General features: G+C 44.0%; 1 protein-coding gene across 1 annotated transcript in view; it reads left to right on the top strand.

The window, feature by feature from the left end:
• Positions 1–23,707, top strand: part of LOC136563721 (cadherin-4) — a 418,272-nt gene that overhangs the window by 301,956 nt on the left and 92,609 nt on the right. Inside the window, exon 5 of the mRNA XM_066561277.1 lies at positions 19,110–19,265. Within this exon, the coding sequence (XP_066417374.1) occupies positions 19,110–19,265 (156 nt within the window). The remainder of the gene's footprint in view (positions 1–19,109; positions 19,266–23,707) is intronic.

Here is a 23,707-nt window from a genome sequence, read left to right as displayed (position 1 = left end):
GAGTATGAATTGTCTGGCTCTTTATTTCCTTGCTGTGCCGTTAATGTGGGAAATGCTACATAAACATTCAGCATGTCAGGATAAGAAACTGTTACTGGGAGAGCCTGGGACTACACTGGTGTGTGTGTTAGAAGACAGGACTGAAGTTTTTGTCTTTGGATTGTATCTGTGCTGTTCTGCCGTGTTTGTTTAATGCTGCCAGCTTTCATGATCACTAAAAATGCACCAGCTGATCTGTGCTTTGAATTAGTTCAGATTGAAGATGCGGGAGATGAAGCAAACAAGGAGCCCAGATGCTTTTGGCACGATGTGACACCACCCCTGGTCTGATGGAGATGACCAGATGTTGCAGGACACGGGAGATGGCTGCTGTGCCTTTGCCTGTCCCTGCCCTGCCGCGATGTCAGAGCGCAGAGATGCTCTGGCTCGTGCTGCTGGGGAGCTGTCTCCTCCCATTACTGCACCAGATGATGTGGAAAGCCTGACCCTTTTCCCATGTGTGTGATAGGCAGGCCATCAAACACACAGGCTGTCACAGGCAGCTGTTGCCCCGAGGAAAGGACAGCGTGGTGCCAGAGGAGGGGGCACGCGCTGCCCGAGCACCTGCAGATCCTTCTGAGGATGCAGGATGTTCTGCTGGGCTTCTCTTGGCACTCCCTCCTGGGGCAGCAGCTCTGCTCCAGGTCACACAGTGATTAATAAAGAGTTCATTCCCCCACATGCTTACTTAAAATAAGCCATCCAGCTCGGTTCTGGCTCCTCTGTGGTAGGAAGCTGGGAGGAGCAGGATGGGGAAGGATGGATGTGTTTGCCTTCCCTCCCCTGAGAGGAGGAAAAAAGAAATCTGCACTGGGCTTTTCTTTTGTGTTGGCTTTAACTTTATGGTCAGCATCTGTTGCTGATGAGCAGTGGGAGCTCTGAAGTGCTGACCAGCTCTTTTCACAACCCTTTAAATAACCAGAAAGACACAGAAAGTAATAAAAAGAGGAGATGAGAATCCATATTAAAGGCATTAATAACTTGAACAGAAGTCTCTATTTAAATAATATTTTGAAACATACTGTCAAATATTTTTCTATTGTATGGGCTTTGCAGTGCAGCCTTTTCCCCCCATAGACCTGGGGACTGTAGCGTGCCAAGTCACACAAGGGAAGTTCTGCATTCAATAATTTTTTATTAAAATTCTCATAAGATGGTGATGCTCTTCTGTCATGACTGTCAGTAGAAAAAAACATCAAGACCCTTGTACAAGGAAGGATTTAATTGCTAACATCCTGACATCACAAATGTTTATTCTCTTGCAAAACTTCCAGCGGATGTGTTTCTTTGTTGGGACTAAATGGAAATAGGACTGAAAATCAGTGATGTTCTCATGAGAGATTGTGGATGTTTATGTACCTCATACCCTTTTTTGAAAATTATACTGTATCTGCAAAAAGATACTGCTTAAAGAATGAGCAATCAGATGTTTCCAAGGCATCTTCTAACTCCTTCCTTGTAAACAGAATTCTTTATTAAGTGAACCATTTTTAACAGTGTTTTCTAGGAAAACAAATTTGAATTGCTCTGTGCTCTGGGTATGTGGCATCTCACAGACCTCACTGGGCAAAGCAGTGTTTTGAAAGAATCTGCTTGTTAGAAGGAGGAGGCTGTGACTTGATAAGTGATAATTGTATATTCTCTGTACCATGCCAGTATCTCTGTGTGTGCCTGCACACCACGCCTGTCTCTGCACTATCCAGGAGCCTCACGAGAGCCTTACATGGAGCTATACCTTCCTTAATCAAATCCAGCTACCAGTTTCTGAGGAAAACAAACAATTTCCCCCCATGTTTACTGTCATATACTTTCACACATCATATACACAGAAACCCTTTTCTGCTAATTTAATAATTATGACAGTTCACCCCTTCTTTCCTTCACACTAGAGCAGCAATACATTTTGAGTCACATCAGTAGCATTCCCGCTGACCAAGATTATAGCTCAGCAGGAAAACAAGTCATTCCAAATTGTCTCCTGGCGTAAACATTTTGGATCACTTTTATATTACAGCTGAAAGGGGAAAAATCTTGGGTTTCAGACTCTTTTGTGCTCTTGTCATGGGAAAAATGACAGGGCTTTTATTTCTACAATGAGCATTACTTTTGCTTCTTTTTACTGCTTTAGCAATAACAACTTTTAAAGAAAAAAAAAATAGCTGTGTTTTTAGTCTGCTGTTTTTACACATGTATCTGCAGATTAAAGACTCCCTAGGCACCTATTGACACAATAGACTGTAACAGCTCCTCTGGAGCCGTGTCAAACTGTTATAATCAACCCTGTCAGTGATCCACAGATAATAGGACATTAAGAGGGGCTTGAACCATATCTTTCAATCCCAGCTGGGTATCTGAAGGGATGTGGAGGTTGCAGCTCTTCACCCCATGCTCCAGTCACACACTTGAAGTGACCACTGAGGTGACACTTGGTTGGGAGCAGCATGAAGGGAAGGATGAACAGCATCTCCCTGGTTGAACATTGTGGTTTGGCATGGCAGCGTGGGTGGAAAAAGGGCTCCCACCAGCTCCTGCTGCTCTCTGCTCCTGTGCTCTCCCACAGGGTGAAGGGTTTGTCTGGAAAGCCTTGGCACTGGGGCCTTTGGTGGACAGTCTTCTGTGTGGTTTTCTACCACAGAGCTGTCAATCAGGCCTCTGGTATCTGGGTTTTTGTTGGATGTTTGTACTCTTCTGTCGTTGGTAACAGTGCTGCTGGAATTGTCATCCATCCATATCTATATCTATATCTATATCTATATCTATATCTATATCTATATCTATATCTATATCTATATCTATATCTATATCTATATCTATATCTATAGATATATCCATATATCTCTGTATATGCAGATGCTGGTACTTATTCTGATACACTTTGAGAAAAGCAGAATTAGGCAGGATAAAGCATCCCAAACTCTTCCTTTAATACAGCCCCAAGTTTTCTCAAGTACCATGCAGTCAAGAAAGCCACTGCAGCCTCCACTGCCATCCTGACATGGCACAAACAACCTCAAGTGGGATTGATCTGTTTACTTTCTAAGACTGTTGAATGAATAAAAGCTGGAGAAGGGTAGTGCTGGAGTTGACAACAATATGGTGCTGCTGGTCCTTCCACGCTATTTCAAATGCCATCTCAATTTAGCTTCTTAAATAGAAAAAAATAAACCCCTTCTTTCATCCACTGACTCAACACTTAATTACAGCAGCTCTGGGAAGAACCCAATGTTATGAAGGTCAGTAAAGTTATGACCCTCCAGTATTCAGGCCTGATTTTCTCCTTTACAAAATTTAAAAGAAGAAATCCCTTTTGTACCTCATAGGCCTTAAGGTTTGTGTGTTTTAATGGATGTCTGGCTGTCACATAAATATATAGCTTTAAAGACAATGAAATGTTCTAGGCAGTAAAAGAGGCTAGTTTAAACAAATTGCTTGTGTCATGATTTCGTATTCATCCCTCAGAGAAGATGATTAGGTCCTGTGAAGACAAAAGGACAAATGATACATTTGTAGCAGGGAATTAAACCCTAACATTTCCAGGGAAAAAGAAGAAAAAACCTCTTCCTTCTTAGAGAAAATAAATTTGAGTGAAAAGTAAAACTAAATTAGTGTATATATCTAAACACACAGAGAATTGCAGAGATTTTTTTCCTGTGTAAGTTAGTGAAGGTCTTCCAGAACTGTCAGTAGAGCTGATACATCTGTCTGTGTGTCTCTGGTACCCTCAGCTGGCCACGCTTGCTGCTGTCAGACTCTCCTTATTTCTGGTCGCTTTGTCTGAATTTTTGACCATTTGAGGTGTTTGACACTTGTCTCGGGCAGAATAATTTCAAAAAGTTCCAGCTGAAACAGTTCTTTCATCTCATGCAATTAGGGTGAGACTCAAATGCATTTTCTCATTTTGGTACTTGCTTGTTTTCGGTTACAGGCTGTTTCAGAGCCCTTTGAAGTCAATGGAAATGTGTCCATTAACTTCAGCAGACTCTAGTTTGTCCCTAATCGATAGTAATTTGATTAAAATAGCTCTGAATGTTCTGGATCCCAGTGGATGTTGCAGTTGTTCTTTGCGTTGCAATAGCCCCCAGCTCTTCTGTGCACTGTCAGTTCTGTTTGCCAGGGTAAGGGAAAGCACAAGGAGATTTGGGAATCTCACGTTTCTCTGCTTGCCAAGGGCATCTTTTTCTCCTTGTAGCTACCTGAGTGAATACTCACAGCCTCCCGTGGCTGCTTACCCCAGACCAGTGCATCAGTCTCTTCTCTCAGCTCCTGATTTCTTTTAAACTCAATATTGAAGGGGAAGAGAGGAAAAACAGCCACGGAGTTCTGCATTGAAATTGAAGTTCTGACACAGATGCAAAGTTTTCCGAATCAAAGGGAATTGATGAGCCTTGCACTGGCAGGTGCCCCAGCTTAATCACAGCCTGAATAATCCTGAAATTTAGATGAGAGTCCATCAGTGCTGCCAGATGTAGCCACTGCCCAGTTCTGCCTCCTGTGCTGTGGTGGAGAGCCTGGCACGGAGGTGCTGGAGCAGCGCTGCTCAGTGGGGAGGCACATCTGGGGATCCCAGAGGCACAGAGGTGATGGATGTTCCACATCACTGTGCACCCTTCTAGGTGATTCAGGTCACAGAGGGGACAGCCCCACACATCACCTCTTAATTAGAGGCAAAATGCCATCCCCCAGTCGTGGCCTTGAACCAAAAGGGATGAGCTAAGAGTGACTGTCAACCTCTGGATAAAGAAATGGGCAAGAGCACAAATGCCTGGGAACAGGGCCATGGAGGAAATGAATAAGATGCCCTTCCAAAGCAACTGCTTCTTTGTCAGGCTTATTAAAAAAGATATAAAAAATAAGCTGTAACTTGTATGCTCAACACAACATTTTAAAAGTTCACATCGTTTTCAACCATACCCTGCTAAGCACAAACTAGGATTCATTTGGAATTTGCTAATTAATACTGGCATAGCATTGTCCCCTGCTGTTGCCCAAGTTCTTGCTTGAGAGAACTTTTTCTTTTTAAAGAAAAAAGAAAATATTTTATCTTGGAACAGTAAGGTGCCTCTTCAGATGTGAAGTCTGCCAAGATAGAAAAGAAAAGGGGGAGAAAAGGGGGGATTTTCCCTTTGCTTTTACTGAATTACTTTATCATCAGTAGCACAACCAACTCTTTAGTAAGGTGATGACCAGAAATTCCATTGCAAGAAATGCTAGCTCTTTTCTCATCCACATCTTTAAGTACTAAAAGCTGGGGAAGAGTAAATCATCATTTAAACTCCGGGTATTGCAGCGGGAGAAATGATTTTGCCTCTTTTCTCTCTCTGAGCTAATGGATGTGGAATCTTTCAAAAAGTAAACCAACTCCTCTTAATAAAGCTCTGCATATAGATATTTAGCAGCTAAGCACTAAATCCATGGAATAGGGGGAAAGTGCAGAAGTAGTGGATTAATATAAAAAGGATGCTTTTTCCCCTTCAAAGCCTCCTTAAGTGCTGACTGATGGAATAAACCCTGAAAACTTTCTCTGTGCTAATTGTCATGTTCCTTGGCTTGCATCCCATTTGCTGTCCATCATCCTCTGCAGTTTAAGAAGTTTCACACAAGAGCTTTCTTCTTGTGTTTACAGGCATGCCATGTAGTGTATTCAAACCCAGGGATAGTTCAGAGGGTCAAGAAATCTCCCTCCTGCTTCTTATTAAAAAGGAAAAAAAAAGAAAAAAGCCCTGAAGATTTAGAATTTGAAGAAACATCATTTCCCCACATACATCCAGCTCCTCAAAGGCACAAGAGCCAACTTTGAGCTTTCCCAGAAATAAACATGAAGAGATATCCTGCTCCAATCACCACAGAAATACTGGGTCAGCCTGGCAGCCACTGGAAATGGGTGTAAAGCTGAACTTAGAGAAGCTGGGCTGGTTTACACCAGCTCAGAGAGCAGGGCATGGCTTATAAAGCAGCTGCATGGTTTGGGTGTGTGGCAGAATGTTTTCTTTTAATTTCCTCTGATTAAAAAAAAAAAAAGCCAAACAAACAAAAAATAAGATACTGTATGAAATAATAATAATCTATTCCTTTTTAGTATCACCTTTGGAGTGTGCACAGGATTGATGGAGGGAGATGACCTGTAATTCCATCCCAATTAAATGCCCAAAGTCAGCAGTTCACAATTCTTTGGCTGGTGGATTATTTTCAACCTCCCTGGCTCCCACAGGACCTATTCCCTGTGTCATTACCAACTTTTTTAAATTGAAAGTATTATGAAGGCAATTTCCTGCTACCAGCAACCAGCAACTTTCACATCACTTTCTCAGGGCCCTGCAGCCTGAGAACAACTGCTACAACTAAATCTATCAGCAACGGGGTATTGGATGGAGTGACCTGAATTACCAAAAATCAAAATGCTCTGAAAATGTGCTATAAGAAATGGGTTCTGCTTACTCACTGCTGATGGTTTTAAAGGTTATTGGGGACCACTGTGTTTCAGGTTCACTCCTGCTGTCATCAGGCTCAAACAAGGCTTTGGGAAGGTGTGTGTGCTGGATGGGATGGAACTGTAAGAGCCAGAGAACATATTTCTGACTCACAACTGAACTATAAAATCTGACACGACAGTGAATGTAGTGAAGAGATCAAAGAGCAGGAGAAAACACTGAGATGTTGTAAGAGCTCAGATTTCATTAGTGATTCAAAAAAAGAAACTGGAGCAGGGTTTCCCAGGCCTGTTCCTGGAGGGCTGCTCAGGGGAGCAGGCTGGGTGCTGCTCAGCAAAGCCATCTGCAGTGCAACACCTTTTCTGTCAGCTGATGTTAAGGAATAGTCTTTTCCAGGGCTCACATAGAGGCTTCAGCATCCTGTGGCTGCACTACAGGAGCCCATGGCCAGATATGCTATATATCCACGGCAAGATGTACAGGAAACCCTAGGAATAATTTGATTTAGGTTTCAGATGTTTCGATAGGAACCACAGTTGAACTGGAGATCTGATCCCAATTTCCCAGAGTTGAATATCTTGAAATGTGTCATTGATGCTGTCAAATGCACAGAGGAAGCAACATCTCTTTCAATCTGTTTTACTTGCTGGAGTAGCATGTGTTTGTTGTAGCTGGTGCTTGACTGAGAGTCAAAGTGGCAGAAGCAGCACGATCTGGGGTGCGCAGTACCCTCCTAAATAGTCCCAGTGTGCAGATTTCTGCATTTCCTACATGATTTGGCTGTTCCCAGCTGGTCCTGATCCTCAGTATTGCCAGAAATATCTCTATTACACAGCCTGGAAAACAAGCAGCAGGTCAGACGGGTTCTCCATGCTCACAGTCGTTCTCTGTTTCATTCCTCTGGCTGCAACTGATGGACCCAGCGGTGTAGAACGAATATTGCTCCCATAATTACCTGCTGCCTGTTAGATCCACAGGTAGCACTGGGTCAGGGGAGCTTTGGTGGCAACCAGAACAGAGCAGGAGGTATGTGATGAGCAGACGCTGCCATTTCCTCATGTGGGTCTCCTCACTGGAAGTATTGATGTGGTTATTGGGCATCTCTAGCTAAGAGAATGCAGTTTGTTGTCCCTGACAGCTGCATTTACAGTATTTTGCTAATCTATTCTTTTTGACACCACAAATAGTGTATTTCCTTGTGCTCCTTTATTGATCGAAGGAAAGATTCGATTTGACAGCAATTTCAGGAAAACCTTCAAGTTGTCCAAGATGCAGGAGAATTATTAACCACCCTAAGCTGACATATGGTAATTTAGCGTTTAATGTTTGCCCTGACACGCTGAGAGTCATCACACCAAGTTACCAGCTGATGCCCACAAGTTTATGAGTATGTAAAGAACAGCTGAAATAATCTTCTGTTTTAACACCCAACCCTTTATTCACTGGGTGTTAAACTTCCTTTGGCAGGGAGGTGGGGGCTGGATCCCCCCTGCACTACCCACTATAGTTGGCATAAATTAATAGGATTTTACAGCTTTTTGCAGCTGTATTTGTACAACTTCATCTTGAAATAATTTTAATTTCTGTGCCTAGGCTTATAATTTTTTCAAGCGCGTTACACAGTTGGCTGTACATAATTATGTCTTACAGCCATAAGCACTGACAATCTGCTTACCTAAACTATTCTGCTCTAAACTTGTCATTTCACTGATGGTGAATTCATATAATGCATGTAATTCACCAGATCAAAAATTAAATTATCAATTAATAATACTGTAGGAAAAAAAAAAGAAAATTAAACAAGAAATTCCGTATGTTGATCAGAGTATCTGCAGTTAAAAGGGGAGTTAAGAATAGGCAGCCCAGACCAGTCTAGACTCTAAAATCGTTGATGACTTGAATGCAGTTGTTGTTGTTGGGGTTTTTGGAGGGTGAGAAGCTTGTATTTGTGATCTTTGAGGACTGTTACTTGCTTTGGAGAGTTAAATCCAGAACCAGAATGTGCCATAAATGGAAGTGAGATATGAAAAGGCTCTGTAATGTGTCAGAAATTACTGCTTTTATTTTTTTAATTTTTTTTTTTTCAAATCTCTGGCACCATGTCCTCAAGCTGGCCTGTCTGCCTCTTGCATTAGAAGTGTGTGGATGGGAAGCACATCAATAAGTCACATGAATAAGTCTAACATGAATTCAAGTCAAAGCAAGCAGGGGTCTCAGATCAAACCCACACAGAAACAGAGTTAACGAAAGAGAAAAACTTGCCAAAAATCCAGCCCTGTGAATTCATTCCAAATGAGCAGAGTTCAGCCAGGTCTGAAATTTCCTGGAAGGCAATCTCCCATCCCTGATGCACGAGGCACATCTGCACAAGCAGTGGGTGTTGGAGTTGAGGACACCCACACCAGAGGGAGAGGTACCCTTGGAATTCAGGGTGTTGGTGCAGGAGCTGCAGCTGCTGGGGCACCCTGAGCGTAGGCAGGGGCTGCAGGAAGGTGATGGGAGGGCACAGGAGAGCTGCCTGGGAGGGTGGGAGCTGGCATGAGCCTGGCAGCGTGTCCTGCAGCTGCTGTCCTGCATGCAGCTGTGTGCCTGCACGCCAGATGTGTACCTGTGGGCACGGGCTGGATCCAGCTGTGCAGGATGGGTGAGCCAGCCTGATGGTTGCTGTCACCCTACTGGGCATTCCTGGCCACAGAGCTCTTGTTCTGCAAGTTTATTGAAGGGAGAATACAGCTCTGGAGTGTCCAGCACAGCTGCTGTGGAAGGAAACATATGTGTGCATGCATGGGCAGAATTTGGCCATCAGGGAAGAGTTGTCCAGGAGGATTCAATATTTTGTCTGTGTAACAAAAGAGGATGAGTCCTAGGAGCAGTGACTCACACTGTCTTTGTTCACTGGTCAGTAAATCATAGAAACGTATCTCAGGTTGGACAGGATCCTTCAGGATCATCAAACCTAGACCTGCTCTGATGTCTTTTAGCATTGCTCCCATGGTGCACAGAGAGAGCTTCATTCCCTGCCTCCTCACATTGGTGTTTCCTTTTACTGACCATTGAAATAACTTCTGTATATGCTGTGCCATGTAACCTACCCTACATAACAAATAGGTTTGCTTTTCCTGTAATTAAACTTTTTACAGAGACTTTGAGAGCTGCAGAGCTTTAAATCCTGCTCTGCAAGCATCCCAAAGTAGTGTCTCAAATACAAGCCTCAGCAGATTTTGTTCTCCAAAATAGACACACTGGAGGGTTTTATTGTTGTTTCCCATTGTTAGCTATTTGCAGGCAGGTCCAAAAGCTTTGTTTTATGCTGAGGGCAGCACTCACAATCATGCCACAGCACCACTTCTCCATGATCAGGGATATCTGTAGGCATCATGCCACTGGGAGTTCAGTGCATGACTCTGGGAAAGCCAAGCTCACTACAAAAGCAAAGGTCACACACACTAAGACCAATTATATCCCTTGAGTCTGGGAAAAACTTCCTTCCTGAGGACACCAGTGTGTGTTTGTTCTCCCCTGAATGCTTGTTCCCTGTGTCCCAGCTCACTGTCCTACCAAGAGGAATGCTGCTTGTGGTAAATTGCTGTGGGTCGAGTGAAGATCATTCTTCACTTGTTCTTCTGCTGTGCAGCTAAATTTTTAAATGCCATGTGCTGGATTTTCAGCTGAAATAAATTAGCGTGCCTCTGTTTGAAGCTACGAGTCTACACTGATTTATATCAGCTGAGGGGCTCAATCATTAGTTACAGTGATCAGGTTACTCCTGTGCAGGTCAATATTTGCTACCCTTATTTATCTTCTGCACTGAGCACTCGAGTTTCCTGCTCAGTTTTACCCAGAAAGGTGCTGGATTCTCTTTTCCAGGCTTGCTTTGTGGCAGACATGATGTAAGGGCATAAGGCTTCAGGAGAGATACGCTTCAAAAAGAAATGAGGACAAATTCCCACTGCCATGATTTGTTTTTCTTGACTTTGTCTTCATTTAGGCATAGCCATCACAGGCAGCAGTGGGGTCAGCTGCACCAAGGTGCTGCAGGATGGTGCCCTCTGCACAGAAACAGTGGGTAGCCCTTCTTAAATAGATCATGAGGGATGATCTTCTCTTGCCTGTCACAACTCCTCTGTCAGAGGAGTAAGAACAGTGTGTTTTGAACTCTCAGATGTATTTCCTCTCACTTTTTGTCACAGAGCATCCTCTGCAGCAGAGGAGGGTTTGTGCATCTGGTTCAAATCCCAGCCAGGCATTATCAGCCCCTTGCATCTTGCACAGTAGGAACCAGCCTCAGTTCTTCAGGGCCAAAATTCACCTGATAGCAGCACATCAGCTCCACTGGGATGCCTTCAGTCACTGCAGTGAAGAATCTGCTCTCTTCCAAGAGAGATAAGGGAAAGAGTACTAAAAATTAGTTTTGTTGCTTCTGCTATCAAGGTTCTGGCAGTGATAAGACGTTGGTCACGTGGAGGTGTTCTGTAATCTTTTCCCATCAGAGCTGCTCTCCTCCCTCTCTCTTGCCTTGCTACAGTCTGAAGCATTTCCACAGTGGAGTTCTCAGGCTGCAAGAGGCCTGAAGAAAGGCACATATTGCTTTAGAAATGACTGTGCCATATCAATTACTGTTAGATGGGGAAGATCCATTAGCATTGGCCAGTTCCTGATATGGGGACCTCGGCTTCTTGACCTTTATAATAGTGAGTGGTAGAGATAAAAAATTACTTAATTATTTAATCACAAAGACCATGCAACAATTTTCAGTTTACTGAGTTTTTCACTAGTAAAGACAGAGACCTGACATGAGCTTCTGGTAGTCCCAAGTCACCACTCAGAAACTTTGACCAGCTGCAGAGTTACACAGAGCAAATTGCCCCCCTGAGCTCTGCAGACTTCAGTCTTTTTGTGTCAGGATAACTCAAGCTAAAACATAAATTCTTTGCTGTTTCAGCAGGTAGGAAAGTAGAGTTAAGCTGCAGCAAATCCTTGGCCTGGATGCACTGCTGCACACCAGGTACTCTGTGCTTGTAGTGTGTCATCTCATCATGTACAGAATTTGGTTTTCTAGGCAAAAGCATTGTTATTTCACTTTTATCCCAAGCAGAATAATGGTAGTTTTGAATTAGACTGTGAGTCTGACAACTTCAATTTCATCCTGTGCTTATGCATGGGGTCACACACAGTTACTGGCCAGAGTTGCAGGCAGAAATTCTCTCCCACTGCATTACAGCTCCTTATTGAGCCTGATTGATATGCTGTTCCCCATCTGCTCAGTGTTACATTTTCATCCAGGTAGAGGAGGAAAATCCTGGTAAACAATTCAAAAAAACTTGGAAGCGAAAGGAATGAAAACTATCAGAGCTCCCCATGGGCATAGGGAAGGTTCCAGAGGAGTGTGTCCATGTGGATGTAATTGGCCTGAAGGGAGCAGCAGGGTTGGAGAGGAGCCCTTGGACAGAGGGAGCCATGTGGAAGCCAAATGACCTGTGAAATGCTGGGAGCTGTCAGCAGCTGAACATTTGGTGCAGCACCTCAGCCAAGCGCTCACAGGGTGCGTGCAGAGGAAGCAAATCCTCCTGGTAAGGAGCAGGAGAGCGGGATGGGAATGGGCTGGATGGGAATGGCTGGATGGGAATGAATGGCTGGGAATGGCTGGATGGGAATGGGCTGGATAGGAATGAGCTGGATGGGAAAGGCTGGATGGGAATGGTTGGATAGGAATGAGCTGGATGGGAATGGCTGGATGGGAATGGCTGGATGGCAATGAACTGGATGGGAATGAGCTGGATGGGAATAGCTGGATGAGAATGGCTGGATGGGAATGGTTGGATGGGAGTGGTTGGATGGGAATGGCTGGATGGGAATGGGCTGGATGGGAATGGCTGGATGGGAGTGGTTGGATGGGAATGGCTGGATGGGAATGGCTGGATGGGAATGGCTGGATGGGAATGGGCTGGATGGGAATGGCTGGATGGCAATGAACTGGATGGGAATGAGCTGGATGGGAAAGGCTGGATGGGAATGGTTGGATAGGAATGGGCTGGATAGGAATGAGCTGGATGGGAATGGCTGGATGGGAATGGCTGGATGGCAATGAACTGGATGGGTATGGGCTGGATGGGAATAGCTAGATGGGAATGGTTGGATGGGAATGGCTGGATGGGAGTGGTTGGATGGGAATGGCTGAATGGGAATGGGCTGGATGGGAATGGGCTGGATGGGAATGAATGGCTGGATGGGAAACGACTGGATGGGAAAGGCTGGATGGGAATGGGCTGGATGGGAATGGCTGGATGGGAATGACTGGATGGGAATGGGCTCCTCTGCAGGTACCACAGAACAAGCCAGGCACACAGGAGAGGTTCTTCTCTTTTGCATTCAAACATCTCATAGCTTCGTTTCTTTAATGCAGGCTGCATCATCAGTTACATTAATGGCTTAAATGACAGCTTGAATCACTCTGGAGCACCACTTGGACTCTGTCTTATCATCAAAATAAATAACATTAGAAATCACTTTGCACAGATTTCAGCTGGAGGATTTAACCTGACATGGGAGAGATCCAGCCACTGGGGCAAAGGGAACATTTTATAGTTTGGCTTTGGATTTGTATTTTAAACAAGAAACTTAAGTTCTTAGCAGTGAATCTCAACCATGTGAAAATTTGGTCTCTAGTCTAGGTGTAGTCCTTGGCTCTCTTTCTCTTGGTGGAAAAAGAAAACCACTTCTTCCAGGAAATATGTTGTATACTTAAGCCTTTAGGAGGATGGATTTCACCCTTGAAAGACTTTCTTCTCTTCTTTTTATCTGAGACCAGATAAAAAGTTTTTAGAAAATCATGTGTGAGATGAAACCAGTCCCAGGTGAGGAAACAAAGAAATCCCCAAGTAAAAATGTGCAATTCCATCTCTTCTTTCTTTGCCAGTAGAGGTCTTTCCCTGCTTAAGCTTGTTTGTAAATGCCACCACCATGGACACTTGGTTCAGTCAATGGTCATTTTGTCCGGGGGTGGATGAACACTTAAGGATAAACTCCTGTTAAACCCAGGGCTGGAGTTAGTGAAAATGCTGGGTTGCAAGGCACAGAAGAGAAGGTTTACTCTGAAGACAGAAGTGTTTTAGAGGATCTTCTGGGTTTTTGGTTTTTTTTCATTTCCTTCTAGGACATAGCTTGGGGTCATTGGCTGGTGTGATAAAAGGAGACAAGTTAAATGTTACCTTCACCTGGTTGGGTCTCCAAATCTGTCTTAATTTTTCTCTGCTTGACTTTTGCATCTTTTTATTGAAACCATATGTGATTCTTTCAGCAACATGCAGTAATTTGTTTGGAAATACAGGGCTAAAGATGTGTCTCTTTACTGGCTTCTAAAACAACTGTGAAATAAGAGTTAAGAACTTTTATACAAATGAGTCCTAAACATATTGCAAATTCAGTTAAAAATAAATAAGTCCTTAGCAAAGATTTCAATAAACAGTAAGAGTAGTTGAATTAAAATATTTCCACTAAAATTAATGAGCCAATCCTGGAATGCTTAGACTGACTCTTAAGTGTGCTCTTTTAAAGGCTTTGAATATGTTTGCCTGCCTGAATTTCTATGGAGCATTTTGAATGCATGACAGATTATAATCTTCAATTATTTTAATTTGGTTTTCTTAATGGGCAAAATAGCTAAGAGCTTAATAATAAAAGACACTTACTGCTTATCATTTACATTATTTTATGTGTTCATTAATAATTATAATGGGTTTTATAAAACAAAAAAATCGAGTCTAAGTATCCTCAGGTCATGTTAGTGCAAATGTTGCATACTATTCTGTGGGAGATTTGGTAAACTAAGTGTTTTTTGAAGGGCATTTTTTACTCCATATGTTGTAGAGCAAGACAAAGAACTTCAAAGGAAATTTATTTTCTGGTTCATTCTGTGGAAGGAAAATGTAACAGAGGAGAAATGTCCTGCTTTGCTTTCTCCAGATACTTTTCCAGGCACAGTGCAGGGATGGGCAGAACCCAGACCACAGACACCTTATGAAATTCTCTAAATAATGTTTATTAGGTACAGGAGTACTGTTGTTACAGTCACATCCTCTCTTCTGTATGCTCAGTTGTCCTTGTTCATTCAGCTTTTCCTCACACACCCCATTTCCTGGCCCTCCAGGCATTTTCTTTACTGCTCTCTAAACAGTCTCCACTGGAACACTTCTTTTCCTGGCAATGTTGTGCTCCAAAAACTGTATAATTTATGGTCTCCCTGGTGCCCTCCCATCTGCTGACCACGCAGCTTTGCGTGCTCTGTACCACCCCTGCTCCTGGCATGGGAGCATTGCAGGGATCTCTGGTGGTTTCTGTCACTGCCAGGACAAGGGAGGAGGGCTTGGGAATTCAAACCCCTGCAGCAAGAAAGGGCAGTGCTGAGAGCACGAGGGTATGGATCAGCAGAAGAAAAACAGTGATAAAATCTGATACCTTCAAGGAGCTCACCGCTTGAAATTCTGTTCACCAGTGAAGTTTGTGGGAATGGTTTAGCTACCCAGTAAATCCTGACAGAGATGCACAACCCCTAAGATATTATCTGCAAAAGCAGGATGCAATCCTGTGCCACAAACACTGCTTTTCTGTCTAAATGTGACATTGAGGAGAGGCCAGCTTGGATGGGCTTAGCCCTGTGTTGTGTCAAGAGTTGCAATGTTCATTTTCAAACATTTTCGTTATTAGATCAGAACCTGCAGTAGAAAATCCCCATCTTGTGAAATTGCACCAATTCTCCTGTTTCTGGATTGCTTTGTAAGAAGAAGGGCTGAGCCAGGCTCTGGATGTTGTGGTTCTGAGTTGCAAGCATTGCAGTGTTTTGTGTGGTTCCTCAGTGATGCGAGCTCCAGGCACTCCCTGCTGGGCCGCAAGGCCACCCTGTCCTTGCTGGGACGGCAGCTCCAGAGAGGGGCCTGGCTCTGCTGCTGCTCCCCTCTGGGGCTCTGGTGGCTGATCCCACCGTTTCCAGATGGTCCATGTGTATCTGTCAGAGCTATTGAGGGCTCCTGCGTGGAAAATGCTCCCTGTGTTCATGAGGTAGGATGGAACAAGGGATTGCATCTTCTGACATAAATTGCCTTTTGATCTGGGACATTTTCCCTCACCAGTGAATCAATCCACTCCAAGCTCCATCCCGGAGGGGCTTTTTAGAGCATAAAAGCTGCTTTGCAAGCAAATTCCTTTTATGACAGTCATCAGCCATCATCATTCATCCTGCTCACATCATCATATGCAGAGTTGTATCATGCCAGGCACTGGAGAAGCTCAAAGCTCCAAGGGTTCTCCGAGTAAAAAATGTATAAATGCAGCTAAGGAAAACCATCCCTCTGCCATCTGTTCTGTAACCCAGAGCCCTGCATACCTCTTGACTGCATTATAAAAGGAGAGATAAATGAAAGGAAAATTCATGTGTATGTTCTCCAGTCAGAAGATTATCATATGGATCTGTTACCATCTTCACACTTCCCAGGCTGAATGAAGGAAAAAGTAACTCCCTTCTGAACCAGTAAATTCCCCCAACCTGTAATTTTTATTCCTGATTTAGTGAGCTCCTTGGGAATAGAAAGGGCTTTATTATTATTATTATTATTATTATTATCATTATCATTATCATTATTATTGTAAACTGCTCCAGGAGCCGTTTCAACAAAAGAAGTAAACCTTGCATTGTGTTCAGATAATGTTCTTAACTTCTCAACAAAATTTAATAAATTGCACCCTGGGAATTAGGCAAATGAAACCTTTGGTCAAAATGTTACAGGATTACTGAAAAAATCTTTTTTTTTTTTAATTTTTTAATCTCATTAAGAGGATATCATTATATGCTCCAATATAAAAAAGCATGTGTGTGATAAATATCTCCCTGGTACTAAAATCTACTATGCTTCATTGTCAATGGTCTCTGCAACTTTCTGTGACAAGTGCTACTTCTTACATTATTTTTTTTCTGAACACTTCACACCCTTGTATATTTACTGGAAATGGATTTAAGTATAGGAAGGAGGCAAACCCTTGTGCTATGATTGCAATTAACAGCAAATAACGAGTCTTTGCTGAATATTTGCAGTACATTTCCCCCATCTTTGTTTTGCTCAATGCAGTGTAATTAGCACATGGATTTCTCTCAGTATAATTGGCTGTGGGTCTTATGATATATTTCATCTTCTAGATCTGCAATGATTTACATACAGACAGCTTAGACCCTATTAATGCTAATAAAAGTGCTGCAAGGACATCCTATAGCGTGCACTTTATTAAACTGTACATAGCTTTCTTCGAGAGCTTCTGTTTATCTGCGTTTCCCAAAAATAAAATATAGTGCCTTTAGCACTGAATATTTAAATCCAGGCTCCTTTTCCCTGTTTCTGTCTCTCTCTATGCATTTCTAATGCTTCTATCACAATGGGATCTGGGTAGTATATGCAACAGGAAATAGAGCAGAAAAATGTCCACTAACAGGCTCTTCCCTTCTGTGATTCGGGTTAAAACTGCTCCCATTTTGGTTCCCTGGAGTGTCTGCTTAGCTCTTTGGCGTTTCTGCTCAAGTACAGCCATAGCTGAGCCAGGCTGGGGCTGGGTAGAAGTGCAAAGTACCTTTGTTGGGTTGTTGAGGGTTTTTTCCATCTTTTTTGAGGGTAAATTTACATTATAGTTTGTTTGGAGCTGTGCAGACACACATTGATAAAGACACACAGCTGTGTGTCCCACATTACAGTGGTTTTTAATTTGTGAGGTGGGAACCCCACCCTGGCTCAAAGCTGGAGGTCCAGCAGTGTCTCCCTGTTTCCACTTAGCTTAAGCCTGGCTCCAGCTGTGGATGTAGTGGGGTGGAGCTTGAACTCCCTGGTGTGAGCTGTGCGCTTGCACAGACATTGCCACCAGCTCGATTTCCAGCCCTTCCCTCTGAAGGGACCTTCTGAAAATGGGGACTGTGATCTTCAGCTCTCAAACTGGTGACAATGCTGTCACTGAAAGCACAGTTGTGCAAGCAGTGATTGATTTTAGTACACCCTTCCTCACCCACAGATTAGCTAATGAAAGTTGAATTCATGGCTTCTCTACTTGGGTCTTTCTTCCAAATACCCGCTAGCCCCACATAAATCTGGACAGATCCTCCTGTGCAGCATGAGGGCACTTTCAGTGTCCCCAGGCCCTCTTTGAAGTGACTATAGCAGTGTAAGTCCAGTCAGTTTTCTCAGTGCTAACAGTGTAACAAGCAGTGAATCCTTTGGAGAGAAGACAAATGGAGCTGTGTCTATTCCCTGACCTGCAGCTCCAGCGGCGCAGGTGCCGCGCGGATCAATCCTGGCAGGACCTGTAATAACTGACATGATTAGCCATTAGCAGGAGCAGACAGCTTGGTGGGGAAGTACAAAGAAAACAGTGTACAAACTTGGTAATGATCTGGACAGAGGTATCAAAGGAGATTCTGGGAGCCAGGGATCTGATATTGCCCTGCACCAACACGTTCAGCGTCTTGTCAGCCTCCTGTGTCAGGAGAGGAAGGAATAGCAGAAGGTCACATATGGGAGGAGTGTGCAGCAGCCCACAGCCCCATCTCAATTCCTTTGCCTGACAAGCAAAGCCTCCTCTTCCCTTGGGAAATGACCTTCTCTCCACCAGTCCAGGCTGTTTGGGGGACACAGGATCCCCCTAAGTTCACTCAGGCCCCTCCAAGGGTGCAGCTGCTGCAGCAGAGATGCCAACATGCATTCAGCTACGAGGGCTCTATTATCTTCCCACTGCCTCGTTGTATTCATAGACCTGTTAGGGAAAAATTTATGCACATCGCTTCTTACAGTGCCAAGACACTTTGTGATGGTGCAGGGGGTGGTAATTTATTTGTACCTTGCACTTTCTTTCGGGAATAGTCATGCTGTTGCAAGAACTTCTTTCAGCATTTGATCAGAAAATTAAATTTCTGTTTAAAGAGATAGTCAGGGTTGCTAGGACAACATATTAACCTCCCTCCTTTTTTTCCTTAGCTCTGTCTCCAAGGTTCATGGAACTCACTGTGCTGTACTTGGTTTATGTTGTTCTCAAGGTGCAGGAGGGAAGGACTTTCAGAAACAGTATCCAAAACATATTTTTCCTCAACAAATAATCACATGAAATGGTAACATCCCACTGGGCATTCCCAGCCTGGCCTTGTCAAGCCAGCAGGACAAAGAGGAGCAAACAGCCCCGTTCTTTGAATTTCATGGGAGTATTTTTGTGCACAGTCACCAGGACTGAGAATACAATGGGGGAGCTTGCAGACAGCGTTTTCAGAAATGATTAATAGCTGGGAGACTCTGGGTATGGCTGAAAAATTTGGACATTTTCAGGAGACTGGGGTTTCAGTAATATGTAAACAGTGGGTTTTGTGCATTTTAGGCTATTCCACATCTCAGCTAAAAAGTCACAATTTCAGTGATTTCTCATTAATTAAAAAGGAGCAAAACAGCTGAAACTTTGTGGAATGTACTTTTCATGGCTTTTCACCAAATCTTTGGTGTTCAGCTCCCTTATCAGGACTGACAGTGGTATTAGATCTCTGCAGCCTTCAGATATTTAAAGTTGCTTAAACATCCACATGGCTTTTGTCCAGAAGTTACGGATTGCTGTCTCTGTTATTTCCTCCAGATCCGCTCCGATAAGGACAAGGAGATCCACATCAGATACAGCATCACTGGAGTGGGAGCTGACCAGCCGCCCATGGAGGTCTTCAACATCGACCCTGTGTCTGGCAGGATGTACGTGACACGCCCGATGGACAGGGAGGAAAGAGCTTCCTACCACGTGAGCATCAAACATCCTGACTGTCAGCTGGGCCCACAAGTCAAAGCAGAATGGCTGGTTTCAAGAAGGGGCACACTAGATCAGCCAAACCCATGCAAAGTGCTGGGTGGTGGCAGCTGAACGTGAGCCAGATGTGCCCAGGTGGCCAGGAAGGCCCATGGCACCTGGCCTGTATCAGCAGTGTTGTGGCCAGCAGGATCAGGGCAGTGATTGTCCCCCTGTGCTGGGCACTGGTGAGGCCACTCCTCAAATCTGGGGTCATTTTTGGGCCCCTCACCACATTGAGCATGTCCAGGGAAGGGTGGTGGAGCCTGGAGAGAGTGAGTTTGATGAGGAGCAGCTGAAGGAGCTGGGAGGGCTCAGCCTGGAGAAAAGGAGGCTCAGGGGAGACCTCATCACTCTGTGACTCCCTGGAAGGAGGTTGTAGCCATGTGGCTACATGTCTCTTCTCCCAAGTAAGAAGTGACAGATCAAGAGGAAATGGCCTCAAATTATTATTAGGAGAGATTAAGGTTGGATATCAGGAAAAATTTATTCACCAAAAGGGCTGTCCAGCCCTGGCACAGGCTGCCCAGGGCAGTGGTGAAATTACCATCCCTGGAGAGATTCAAAAGCTGTGTAGATGTGGCACTTGAGGACATGGTTGAGTGATGGGCTTGGCAGTGCTAGGGGAAAAGTTGGACTTGATCTGAGAGGGCTTTTCCAACCTAAACAATTCTGTGATTATATGAAAGTGGAGATAAACTGATGTCTTTTTCAGACACAGAGTCATTTGTTTAAAATGGTGCAACTTCACACTGCTTGTTAAATCCATGCAAATTTATGTGTAGACTGAACCACCCAAAACCATGAGAAGCCAGTCACTACATTAGCATGTCTTGGGAAATTACTAATTTAAGAATCATTACTGCATCTAAACATGCAATAATTGCTATAGTCATTTTTCACTTTAATTCACCAGGAGATGTTCAGGCAGTATGATGGGGGTGTGTCAGATAGGTTTTTAAATACGCAGATAGGCTAATATTAAATATCAGGGAATTAATTAAGATTAATTACACTCAAAAGTGATGGTGCCTCGTGCTATCCTAGTTCATAAAATGCTCTACCTGCAGAATGCTCACAGTGTAATTGACTGCTCTGTTTTGATATAAATCCCAGCTCTTATATTGCACAGTGTAATTGCACAGCAGATCCAGTCCCACAAATTGCTAAAAGAATAGGTTGCCCCTTGCATGATGGCCCTGCAACATTTCAAACATTTTCTGCATCTGCTGGAGTGGTTGTGAAAGGCTGTTTCATGGGCTGCTATAAGCCTTAGCCCATCTCCTGGCTGGTAATAGCCCTTCCCAGGGAGGCTGTAATGCCAGCAGAGTGCACGGGTCACTTCCAGTGACACCGCGTCCCGAACGGCGCCGTCGGAGATGCACATTCTGTCAGCTTTATCAGGTATCCAGTTAACCATGTTGACACAGCTTCTGGGCTGGGGTGGAAAGATAAAGAAAATAGATTACCTCTTTAGTTGGGTGGAAAAAGAGATTTCCCCTGGGTAAAAGGAGATCTGAAGAAAAATTATTTTATACTCTGTGAACAAGAACAATTATTTTGTTTGTTGTGCCTAGGAAAATATGAAGAGAGGTTGTTTTGGAGAAGAAATATTTGAGATAAAGTGTGTGTCATCTCAGCGTTGTTGATATTGTTTCAGCAGTGCCAGGTTATTATAACAGTCTAGTCAATAATAAAAAAGTTAAGACTTTTGATGGAGCCGCTCTGATGTCTGCGATCAGACACTCTCAGTCAAAAACATGAGATGAAACAGATTTTGTCCTCCATCCTAAAAAACCCTGTGCCCCTTAAAAATGAACTGAACCTGCCAGTTACAGTGAATTCAGCAAATTGAATTCTTGCCTTGTCAAAGGTGATGGGATGAATCTGCCTTGTACATAACACAGATTTTCCAGCCTTTGCTGTTCCTCACAGAAACCTTGAACTAGTGGCATCCATATGTAAATAAGCATATTCATACTCTAAAGGTTACAGGAAGATGTATTTTATAGAGAGAATAACTGATAAGTATGTTATGAGACCTTATAGACAGGAATACTGAATGATAGAAAAATCTTTGTCAGGAGAACAGTAGAAGGTGATGAAAACATTTTAAATTGTGCCCGTAAGTGACCTTTAGATCCTTCAGCCTCAGTAGCAATGGATTGATGATTTCTTGAACCATCAGTTGTTCATTTATTAACCCTTTATGAAGCCTTTATAAATGCACCAGGCACAAAGCAATGACCCAAACACAGGAGCAGAAACTACAGTGCTGAAAATGAGAAAAAATTTGGCCCATTTCCAGAAAGAAAATAAAGTTCAAAGTTTTGGCTAGTGGAGGGTTTGAAGAAGTCAATTAATTTATGTCACTTCATAGAGCCCAGTCTCTATCTGATAGGAAAGGCAACATGTAGCCAGGTTTGAACTGAGTGCTGGAAGAGCAGTGACTGAGGTGTAGCGTGAACTGCAGAGCTTGGCCACCTTTAAACTTGTTTAAGATCTGCTGCAGTTTCCTTCAGCTTGAATTAGTAGCTTTGCTCCTGAGTGAGAATGTCAGTGGAGCTGCAAGGCACCACTGGTCCCTCTGGCCCAGCAGGACATGGGTTCTGTGTCTGTTCTGTGCAGCCTTGTGTTCCAGGTGAAGGTGGATGCATTTACACAGCTTCAGGTTTTCTGCAGCCCTAAAAAAACCCAAATCTTTTCAGCATCTCTGTCACTCTCGAGTGTTGTCCTTGCTGCTTTTGTTCCCAGGTAATCTAAAAACTAATTATAAAAGAAAGAACAATAATTTGCAAGTCTTTGTAAGGCTACATATCAAGAGTTCTGTTTCATTAACTCCCACATTTTCAACACATATTTTCTTATGCATAATTATCTGTATTGCTTCAGGACTACCATTTTTAAAATACTAGTGTTTTAACACTCCCTGCATTCAGCAAGCCATTTGTCTGATGAAACCTGCCTCATTCCCTAAGGTGAAACAGATTTTTTTCTAATTAGATCAGGAGTTCTGCAGCAGAACTTCCCCTGTTTTTGTGATCATTCCTGAACTTTTAGGGAGGATCATTCTGAGTTGAGTTATGCAGAGATGTATGTGCCTCTGGGACTCAGAGCTCCTGCCCAGGTGCTGTGTGTGCTGGTGATAGCAAGTTCAGCTGTATTTTGTGTCTGCACTCCAAGCCAGAGCACAAACTCCCCAGGGACTTCACAGACATCCCAGACGCAGAGTCAGCTGAAAATACGAGCAGAGAAAAGCAAAAAGGGTTCTGCAGCCACTAAACCAACCCCACAATATGGTGTGGAACTGCACAGGTGGCACTGAGCGATGTCCTGGGAGCCACCCTGGTGTCATTAGTGCCTTGGGACACACAGCCAAGGGACAGACAGCCGTGGGACACAGTGAAGGGATACACAGCAAGGGACACACAGCCATGGGACACACAGCCATGGGACACACACCTGTGGGACACACAGCCATGGGACACACAGCAAAGGACACACAGCCATGGGACATACATCCATGGGACACACAGCCATGGGATACACAGCTATGGGGCACACAGCCATGGGACACACAGCCATGGGACACACATCCATGGGACACACAGCCATGGGATGCACACCTGTGGGACACACAGCCATGGGACATACATCCATGGGACATACATCCATGGGACACACAGCAAGGACACGCAGCCGTGGGACACACAGCCATGGGATGCACACCTGTGGGACACACAGCCATGGGACATACATCCATGGGACACACAGCCATGGGGCACACAGCCATGGGATGCACAGCCATGGGATACACAGCCATGGGATACACAGCTATGGGGCACACAGCCATGGGACACACAGCCATGGGACATACATCCATGGGACACACAGCAAAGGACACACAGCCGTGGGACACACAGCCATGGGATGCACACCTGTGGGACACACAGCCATGGGACATACATCCATGGGACACACAGCCATGGGACATACATCCGTGGGACACACAGCCATGGGGCACACAGCAAGGACACACAGCCATGGGGCACATCCCCACATTTCTCAGCCATCTCACTGTGGCAGGTTCGTGTGTGTGCTGCATCTCCCCTTGCAGTCAGCCCCTGAAATGTTCCCTGCATGCCAAGGAAGTTGCAGCAGGTAGTGATATTTAATATGCATGAGTTCTCTTGGCCTTATTTAGCTGCACTCCCTAGGTCCCATTTGTGCTGCTGACAGAATTAGTGGCTCTGAATGTCTTTTCTGATCCAGACACCAGTTTCATATTAAGCTGCAGTTAGGCCTGGCAAGTACAAGGGATAGAAAATTGGTAGCTTAGTTTTCCAAGACGTTTTTCAAGCTCTGTTTTCAAAAGACATCAGCATAAACATGTCAGT

Source organism: Molothrus aeneus, chromosome 17 (genome assembly GCF_037042795.1).
Source record: "Molothrus aeneus isolate 106 chromosome 17, BPBGC_Maene_1.0, whole genome shotgun sequence".
Classification (NCBI taxonomy): Eukaryota; Metazoa; Chordata; class Aves; order Passeriformes; family Icteridae; genus Molothrus; species Molothrus aeneus.
Note: the sequence above shows the minus strand (reverse complement) of the source record. Positions and strands in the feature narration are given on the sequence as shown.